The sequence below is a fragment of the Centruroides vittatus genome, unplaced genomic scaffold (assembly GCF_030686945.1).
Source record: "Centruroides vittatus isolate TY-2023 unplaced genomic scaffold, ASM3068694v2 contig_370, whole genome shotgun sequence".
NCBI classification, from domain to species: Eukaryota; Metazoa; Arthropoda; class Arachnida; order Scorpiones; family Buthidae; genus Centruroides; species Centruroides vittatus.
Genome location: NW_027122193.1, coordinates 1,476,781 through 1,487,696, shown reverse-complemented (window position 1 = coordinate 1,487,696; position 10,916 = coordinate 1,476,781). Strand labels below are relative to the sequence as shown.

The window sequence follows — 10,916 nt, the reverse complement described above, 5'->3', positions numbered from 1 at the left end:
ATGATGTTATTTTCTTAAAAATAACAAAAATATTAATTACGAATAGGGCTTAAATAAACTTCATCACTTTCGGTTCTTAAACTTCTATCCCGATTCATTTATAAGACAAGAAATTTAATAAAAAACCGATAATACTTTATATAAATGTTAAAAAATAACCATAAAACGGATACATTAAATAATAAATACTTATTTCTGAACATTTTTTGTTTGTGTTTTTTTTTTTTTTTTACTTAAATGCCTAAACGCACGGACTAATAATGTCGTTTCGATAGTAAAATAAAAAAGAAAATAATAATACAATTTCCACATAAAACAAACATAAATTATTACACCATTTTAATTTCGTAAAAATAAATTGTGTTTATTCTTTTCTAAAATAAATTTTATAAAATATTCTTGAGAACCAAACGATGTTTAGTATGTACGCTGCCATCTTGGATCGCTCTGGATACATCATCAATCGCTCTGATAACGAGGTTAAGTTCGCTTTCAAGATGGCCGCTATTAGTTTGATATGAGTTTTATACAAATTTGAATTTTAAATAAACTCATTTTTTTTCACAATTTTCGCCGCATCCAGTAAATAAGAAATGAATTTACTAACATAATGAATCAAATAATGAAACATTATCTATTTTATATAAGGAGAAATGGGATCTAGAATTCGGTGAGTTTGTTTATTTGATTGTGTTTAGAACTTGTTTGGTTTTTACGATCATTTTTTAAAGTTAATTGTAATTACGACTACATTAAAAGCTGTTTAGACTAATTATAATCAGGAGAAATGTCTTGAATTAAGATGACATTTATTAATTAATTGAATGTTTGATGATTATTTTCATATGATAAAATCTGATAACAGATGACAAGTTTTTGTGTTTATTGATGTTTTATTATTTCAAAAAATGTGTTGTAATTCTATAAATATGTTATAATTTTTAAAATTGATTGCTTTACTTACATTTTGAATAGGGAATAATAAAAATTAAAGGAAAAATTAATTGAATTTTTCCTTTAATAGATTATCAATGATATAAATATAGTGAATATATTAATATATATATACCGGTATACAGTGGAGTCCCTTACAACCTGGGTGATGTCTTCCACGTTATAGGAAATTGTGTTATTGAGACCTGCATTATTAGACAATTATGTGCAAGTTTAAACTTAGAAGTAGAAGAAAAAGATGAATTTTGTATGAGTACTAATTGCAAATTTATTGTGGAGTTATACAAATTTACTTTATATGGGAGTTCTCTGTATGCAATAAACATTTGAAGTATTATGAAGTAATGAGAAAGCTCACATGCACGCACATATATATATATTAAGGTTACTGTAAGTTTGTATTTAGTATGGATGGTCCATACTTTAAAGGCTGTGTCCATACTTTTTGACTGATTGCGCAGTTAATAGTTGGGTCATAACCACAGATTTAAATCTGACAAAAAGAGTTAAATTTTCGATAATTATTATTGTATTTGTTGGCTAGGTGGCAATGTTGTATAAGCAAATGTGATGGCTCCGATGCTTAGAGAACATGCGTGCATTCATTATAATGGTTTTTTTGATTAGATAGTAATTGTTGTCTAATGAGTAAATGATAAAATAGTTTTTTATATTTAAAATTGTATTCTGTGCCCCAAAGGAAAGTGTAAATTGACTTTATATTATATGCCTACATTTACTAGATTGAAAAATGTGAATAAATTTCCTTAATTTTACCTCACTGTCTGTTTTAATGCTAATCTCTGTATATTTTGCCTTTAACTATTGTGGTAACCCTATATATATATATATATATATACATATATACAGGTGATGCAGTCTAATCTATAAAATGTACCGGTACCTTAAGTCAGAAAACTCAGTTTTCATTTTTGAGTGAATCTTATTCTACAAACTAATGAATGAATAAGAGGAATATATAAGAGGGTGTTTATAATCAAATGTTGTTAGAAACATTTGGCAATGAAACCTAAGTCAGCAATTTTGACTGTGTTTAGAAAGTTTTTTTGTTGCTCTACAATGAAATTTACTTTTCTGATATAAGATATAGTATCTTTTCATAGATTGCATTACCTATATATATATATATATAAGTAATTTGTTAATAGAGAAAATTGTGCTTTAATTAATGGTGCTCTAATGACACAAGTAAACAAGAACTGCTTCTTTCAAAGCTAAATGAATATTTGGTTAATGTTACCGTAGGTATCAAAGATGGCGGCTCGTCTCCAATCCCAGCAATCAGAAGACAGAACAGTGGGGATGCACGTTCTAACCTAACCTAACCTATTCTAATAAATTACCATAATTATTAGAATAGCTTAGGTTAGGTTAGAATGTGCGTCTCCACTGTTTTCTTCCGATTGCTGGGATCGGAGACGAGCCACCATCTCAATACCTAGGGTAACATTAACCGAATATTTCTTAACAAATCTTTATGTAAATATTGCAATAGTCAAATATTTTTTTAGATGGTGTTTCCTTGTATATGAATTTATAAGCCTAAAAATGTTTCAGTCTATTATAATTTGCTGTAATAAAGCAATCTGTGTATGTATATCGTTTCCTGATATTAGATTCTGTTATTCATAGAGAAACTGCTAAAATTTTTTAAGAATCAAGAATTTCTTGTAATGATATCATGTTTTCTTTGGGAATAGGATTATTTTTAATTGTATTGAGTGATGAAGTTGAAAAAATTCAAAAACATTAGTATCTACAATAAGTCATAATTAGATTTTTGTTTATTATGAATATTGATATGAGTTCTCAGAATATTTTGCTAAATTATTACAAATTTCTTAAAATTTTTTAGATTTACTAGAGAATATCAATTAATATTTTTAGAATACTATATGAATTAAAGATAGAAATAAATCCCAGTATTTATTAATAAAAGAATTAATCAAACTTTATAGAAAGGGAGATAGATTTTAACAGCTGTTTATATTTCTATTATCTCTTTGGGAAGATAAAAGTATTTTTTATAAAAGTTTTTATTAAATATTAATGTAATTATGAGTCTTTAAGAGTAATGCTCTAAAGAGGAAAAAATATCAAAATACACTGAAAAACACTTTGAAGAGTGCAATATAGAGACATAAGTTCAAAATAAATTCAAATATAAAAAATTTTGTTATATGTCTTGTACTATTTCTGGAAGTCCAAAAATAATTTGACGATTATACGGTTTCTTAAATTTCTACTTTAAATCTGTTTAGTATTAGTGATGTATTAAGTTTTTCAGACATAATCTTAGAATGTTACACTGATAATTACATATTAAACTACAAGCATTTATGTGTACATAAATATATTAATAATTAATTAAAATTTAAATATTAAAAATATTAAATTTTATATCACATTGTTATATATATATTTTTTTTTATTGGCAATCATATTGAGGATATACTGTCCAATAAAATATAGTATAAGTTAAGAATATTGGATTTTACGTTTTTAAGTATATATAGAGAAATTAATTATGTATATTCAAAATTGAAATGAATAAATGAAAATGCATACATCTGAGTTTTCCACATACATAAGCTTTCTTTTTATTTATCTGAACTTTGAGATTGCTTTGCTGTTATTGAAAGAAAACTCAAAGTAATGATTATGATAGATTTGTTTACTTTTATACTATCAAATAAAATGTATTTTGTGTTATTCTAATTTTGTCAATTAATAAAAAATGATTCATTGGATAAACTTTTATCATTCAGTTTATTGTAATAATGGCTTTCAATATTAAAAGTTTGATTTTTTTTAATTTTATTTTTTTATTAACGTTTTGTATGAACTGTGCATTGATAATTGGCTATAGCTTAACACTTCAAGTATTTTTTTTTGTGCTAAATGGATTCTTTGTTATATGCTTCCATGCTATATAAATACAAAATTTAACAGCAAAGCAATTGCTGATGTCTCATAAAATTCAATATTTATATGATTTTATTTAGAATACTTATTATATTTTTAATTCAATATTTTGTTGTTATAATTTACTTGAATTATTACATAAATTAAATTTATACAGACTGATTATTTCTTTTTCTTAAGAATTAGTTTGTCTTAATTATTCTTATTTTTATGTTTGATGATATATATTTGGATTAGTTTTTTTTAATTATTTTGAGTATTGGATATAATTTGGAGTGTTGTAGTTTGGATTAGTTTTTTTATTATTATTTTGAGTATTGGATATAATTTTCTAACAAAATCAAAATTTTTACATCATCATTTGAAAAATCCTTTTCAGAACAATAGTGGAAAATATAACATCAATCAAAATATTGTTTATGACTTACCTGATTAGGCAATATTGATATGTTAAGGTAGCTTTTTAAATTAAGATTGAATGTATGTAGATGTCTATAGTTGATTTAGTGTCTGTTTTATAAGTAAGAATATTTACAAATAAACCCTCACTAAACCCAATAACATTAAGCCAATACATCACCAACTGCTGTAAATAATCAGGCTAACTTTTGGATTATTTAATTGTGAGTGTTTATTTGTATATATGTTACAGTCAAAACCCATTTTTAATTAGAAAACGTGTTTCAACTAGTTAAAACGCATTCTGACTAAAAACGGGTTTTGACTGTAACATATATATACCTTGCCGGGGTTGGGGTTGTGATGGCCAACTGAGTGCCGTAAGAATATTTACTTGACCTTCAAGTGTTTTCACAAAACAGGGACTTCATTAACACTATTGAAAATTTTTTACAGATATATTTGCATTGCAATTATATTTGCATGCAGAGGTCTAGATATGTATTAGTCTAGATACAAAGTATTTTGTGGCTATGTCGAATCTATTGTCCGCCACTGTATTTGATAAATCCCAATTTTTTTTTTTCCTTTAATACATTCTTTCCTATCCTTTCTTAGTAAGTTGTAAATAGTCAGTTTCCTTCAGTAGACTAGTCAAATCTTTCTTTCTTGGAAATTTATTGATATATGCTGCATATTTTTAACATAATTCAAGCAATAAACCTTATTAGCCACCTATTTATTTCATTGCCACCTATTCATCACTACAGGATAAGCTTTCTACAGCTAGTAGAGGACTTATGTTCTAGAAATGTTTACTGATTATAGTGTTTGCCATTTTGTTCAAATAACTATACTTCTTAGCTAGAGATTTAATATATTTATCTCATTTCATCTGTTGTAAACAGTCGAGCAGTAGGAGTACATATGTTTAATTAGTGTTCCGAACACTGATATCTTATATCTGATGGGGTCTTGTGAGTTGGTAGAGATATAAAGAGTTGAATGTCAGTCTTATAAATATTTATGTGGATTTGACCTCCAGCTAATGTGATGTTGATGTCTATAAAATGGACATTTTGACTACTGTTTTGGTCAGGTTTTTAGTTTCAAACCATAGAAATTGTTTGCCTTCTTGAGGACTTTGCTAATGTCTGGCTCCTGTACTACATAATTATAATGTTATTGATGTATCTTTTATATAATAAGATGTGATTACTAAATAGAAGAATGACTGTAATTTTCATATTATAGATAACCAGTTCAGAGAGTAGTATAGCCATTCTAAAATATTCTTCAGGTCCAAAGTATTTTAAAATACTTTAGAATCTGAAGAAGGTTATGAAATAACTGAAAAAAATTAGTTTAGCGAAATTAGTTTAGTTTTATTGTTGGAATAAAGGTGATTGTGTTTTCTCATTTTGTGTAAAAAATCTAGCCAGATTTCTTGACCTTTTTACAGCGTAATTATGATATGCTAATATTCTAATGAAAATTTGCATGCACAGTAATAACAAAAGTATATTTTATGCTGGAATCCGAACTTAGATTTTTCCTATAAAAGAAATCATTGTAATAATTTTAATATTTTTAAATTAGTTTTAAAAATTAAAAATTTTATGCTTTAGAAATATATCTGTGCTTTTCTTCACTTTATATTTTACTAACATTGGATAGCATAATTTCTTTTAACAAGAGAAATAGAAAGCTGAATTTTTCATTGAAACTATATGGTGTTTGTTTAAAACTACAGTATATATAAGTTTATGCTTATCAATGAATTGATGAGATAAGAAAAAAATAAATACTTTCATATGTTTTCCTTATTTTCATTAATTCATTAATCATTTTTCAAATTTCTTAAAATATTTACTGTCATTAATAATAAATATGTTACCACCAACCAAAGCCGAAATTATCGGGCTGGAAACGGCTATATTAATCATAAATTACAGGTTGGCTGTTGTTGATTATTTGAATAAATATGTTAGTATAAATTCTTCGTGAACTGTAATAATATTTTTTATTTGATATCTTATTATCTATTTTTGTTTCATAAAGTATAATTATTAATTTAGGACATTTACAGTACCAAAATAAATTTTATTGTAACAGTTATTTACTTTTAATATTAATATTGTATTTAGGGATAATCCAACACATGTCTTTGAATGTTTTTGTGAGATTACCATACCGTCTTCATGCAATGAATGTGAGTATTATATTTTTCTTTTTGTATTAAAGTGTAAATTTTATAAAATAATTATTTTGTAGTTTTTTTTTTTAATTCTTATTCAAAATCTTATGTTTGATAAATAGAAAATCATTACATTGAAATAAACTGTTAAATGGAGTATTTTTAAATTATTGAAATGTAATTTAAATATATTTAATAAATGATATTAGCTGAATTTGGTAGTGTTCAAATTAACTTGAAATATTTAAAGCATTTAGGAGGGGGACAGCAATTAATTTTAAAGAAATGGACTCATTAACAGCTGCATGGAGGGTGTGCTTTGACATGCCATAGAACTTGGTCAGGTTTCATTTTTATTTTTCATATAAAGTTAGTATTTTTTAAAAACTGGAAGCCACTTTAAAATCTAATTTAATTTTGTTTACTGTGACATTGAGTATGAAGATATGCAACTTTTTAAAAATGTTTGGAACATGCATTCTTTAGATAAATGTTCCATTACTTCAAAACCTGCAGATGACCATTGAAAACAGAAGAAAACATTTGTTTAATGAATAGTTTAATCGAATTTTTGCTGGTTTATTGGTAATTTACATAGTTTGTTTGTCTTGTATACCAATAATATTGTGGTGGTTGTATAAGCATAATCAATTTCAGATTTTATGTGAACTATAGTTTGTAAAGGTAATGTAATGAAAAGTATAGAGTGCAAAGTTGCAGACCATAACTCTGGAAAAGACAGACATTTTACAGTATAACGTTGACCATCTAAAAAGCTCTTTCTTCTTCCCCATGTAATAAATATCTGAACTATAGTAAACAGTGTCTGGACCCCAATGTTCTGTTCTAGGAATATATATGTTGCTTTCTGCAGGTGGTTTCCACCCAACCACTTCTTGAACACACCCACGGACCCACTACAGACAACATTATTTGAGGGTAAAGTAACATTACAAAACTATATTTATACAATACTTCAAGTTTGAACAATGCATTTAAAACAACAGTAGTCAGAGTTGTAATTTATTAATTTAATCAACATTTTTTTCAGAAACTGTTACTGACTCCAATTCTCAAATAGCATACATGCCAATGTTTTATTTGGAGAGCCATTTTTCTATTCAGATTTTCTTTTTTGAACTTTTTCAAAAAAGGATTTTTTTAAAAAGTTTAGAAAAGAGAATTCAGATTCCAGATCTTTAAATGTTATAAATACTTAGTTCAGAAACATTAACATAACTTTTCATAGTAAAATAGTAATAATTTTATAGATATTATATGCAAATTTACTATGTGGAAAATTTACTACTATCTACAAACAAACTTAAAGTTAGGTTGGAGTGAAATGATTAATTTTTAAGCATTTCAGAGAATTAAGTTTTGTTTTTAGTAATAAGTGTAGATTGGAATTTATAAAATGAATTTTTTTAGATTTTTATTTTTTCAAATGATAAAATGAACAGTTAAAAGTAACTATGTTTTGAATTATAGTATATGAGTAGTTTGCTCTTAGATTAAGTTTTGCTATACAAACTTTTACAAATATTATCTAGAACAAAACTTTTATTATGCTTTACATGGTTCTTTTTCACGGTACAGATTTTATACAATACTAAAGTGTTTGAGAAAGATTTTTATCATTATACAAATTTATAACACAAAAAATTGGTTTATTGAAATGCGGTTTATGATAAAAAGAAAGAATAACTCAAAAAGTGTTTTATTAGTGTAAATTCAATAAACCTCTGAGTTCTTCAGACTCTTATAGAATGCTTCTCCTGAACAAAATTAGATGAACCTGTCGTGCATTCATTCAGTGTCAATCGGTGATTGCAATCTTTTGAGTGCTGAAGACTTATTTCTAAATTTCTTCATCCAATAATAAATTGAATGGACATTTAGTGGTGTCTTTGTGTATTTTCTGCAATACTTTTTTTTTGTAATTATAATGATTTTGTTTCAGTTAATTGCAATATACAATGCACTTTTTCCTATATTATTATCATTTTTAATTTTGCAAGCTGCTAGCACTGTTATGAACATTTGCATTAAAAAAACTTTGAGTTATTTTTTTCTTTTATCACTAACTGAATTTCAATAGACTGCTTTGTTTTTGTGTAGTGAATTGGTATAATAATAAAGATCTTTTTCAGCTACTATTTTGAAGTAGAGCATTTATATATTTAATAATTGTTATTTTAGATATCAAATATTACTAGTATTTTTATGAATGAAACAATAGATTTTATTTTAAATGTTGAAATTATACTAATTTTATATTTTTCTGAAATACAGTAGAGCGTCGATAAGTGGAACCAATTGGGGACTGGGGTCCTTCCAGTTAATGATTTGTTCCAGTTTCCGACTTTGTACGAAAAAATACATTAACCTGTCCGATGTTCAAATTTTTCTCCGTTGCGTATCGCTTCCTGTTGAATTTTTCTCCGTTGCGTGTCGCTTCGTGTTGAATTTTCGTCGATTTTAAGCCAAACGAAAATTTTTATAATAATCATCGAGGCTATCGTATCGTTAAAAATTATTTCTGCATTTTGTACAAACAAAATAAATATATTAAAGAATATAAAAAACATGAAAATTATACTTTAGAAGTAAATTTGGTATCAAAAACATTCGATTCAGCACAACACAGTCCGACTGAAAATCGTTCCACTTTCCGGCCATTCCACTTGCCGACGTTCCACTTATCGACGCTCTACTGTAATTTGATTTTGTTTTATATATTAATAAGTTATATTTTAATTTTTTCATTTTTAACTATTTATATAAATTATGTAATACTATAGATTAAAATTGAAGTGTGAGTTTAAAATAAAATAAAAACAAAACATAATAATAACAATTTTGTTTAATGTAGAAATATGAATAAACACAATAATTATCCTTAAATATTTATCTCAATGTCAAAAACTTTATTTTATTTCTTTTATTTTTAGCAGCTGCATGGATTACAAAGAAGTTTCCTGAAAGTTACAAAGATGAGGTTTGTAATACTTTATTATATTTAAAATATCAATATATAATAAACTATTAAAGATTCCAATGCTAAAGCAGAGTTTAATATAAATTCATATTTTTTAAATATTTAATAAAGAATAAAAGAATACATGAATAGTCACAGATAATTTATTATCACCACTTCTTTGGCATGCTAGAAAACTTGCCATCATTTATCTAGTATAATCAACAATATTTGCTTCTTTAGTTGGGAGAGCCAATATACTTTCATTACTTTGACTGCTGCTTTGATTCAGGGATCTATCACTCCATCCCAGATTAACATTTGATACTTTATCTTATATATAAGTTTTTCTAGGCATTAATGATGTACAACACATCCAATAGTTTATGACCAAAAATATTTAGAAAATGAATAATTAGATTACAATTTTGTATTATTCATGCACATTATTTACTTGAAAATTTAAAATATACAATCAATCTTCATTATATGCAGTCCTTCCTGTTACCTGTAAAACCCTGCAGTTAGTGAAACATTAATTCTATGGAAAAAATGGAGTTAGGGTCTTGCTAACCTTTTTCAATATAAACAGTATTTTTGGTATCTATAGTAATAAACATATAGTTTCAGAGCACAACATTCTTGCAAAGAACACTTCCCATAATATCATACATGTTTTATAAAGATATTTTATGCTTGTTTAACAAAAATTCATGATGTCCAAGTTATTTATGATTTGTGATTCAACCACAGAGTTAATTTAAATAATTTTTTAATGTTAAAGTTGTGATACTTTGCTTAAAATTCATGCTAAAATCAAACTGTCTTTTTTTTTTTTTTAATTATTATTAATCAAAAACCTATTACTGTACATTTAGCAATGATTATGTTTTTTTATATTATTTTTATTTTTAAATAGGCAATTACCCAAAATTTAGATTTTTTTAAAACACATCTTAACATCAAAATGTAATAATAGAATAAATACAATAGTTTAACAAACATGCATGCACAAATGAAGTAGAACATAAAACATATTGATACACATTTTAACTTCTAAATGTAATAAAACTGTACAAAACTATAAATTTAACTTTATGATTCTGAATCTAATCTTGAATGTGATTGATGGTACTAAGAGTACGACTATGCAGACGCGAGCGAGCAAATTTTCCGGGCAAGAGAGAATGTGTGGCAAGAAGAGGCAAGATGTGATTAATATCAAACCCTGTCAGATATGTGTGAGAATCAGAAATTCGCTCACACCAGCGATATTTCTTGTTTCTCGCTTGTACGTGGTTTCCTTTGCGAGAACTATATCGTTCGCAACCTCTTGCTCGCTCTAAATTCACGTCTGCATAGTCACACACTAAGAGTGTGTTTGTAATAAGGTGAACTTGTCCAACTTAAATACCCTTCAAAACACTAAAAGAGAGATAT

General features: G+C 26.1%; 1 protein-coding gene across 2 annotated transcripts in view; it reads left to right on the top strand.

Moving 5' to 3' along the window:
• The first annotated feature begins 460 nt into the window (after nucleotides 1–460).
• Nucleotides 461–10,916, top strand: part of LOC136975294 (DENN domain-containing protein 1B-like) — a 44,013-nt gene continuing 33,557 nt past the window's right edge. The window contains exons 1-3 of one of the 2 annotated variants that reach the window (XM_067270336.1): nucleotides 461–670; nucleotides 6,447–6,511; nucleotides 9,454–9,497. In XM_067270336.1, coding sequence (XP_067126437.1) covers nucleotides 654–670; nucleotides 6,447–6,511; nucleotides 9,454–9,497 — 126 coding nt within the window. In that variant the 5' untranslated portion in view covers nucleotides 461–653. Of the gene's footprint in view, nucleotides 671–6,446; nucleotides 6,512–9,450; nucleotides 9,498–10,916 lie in introns of both variants that reach the window. The other variant, XM_067270335.1, reaches the window with a different exon arrangement.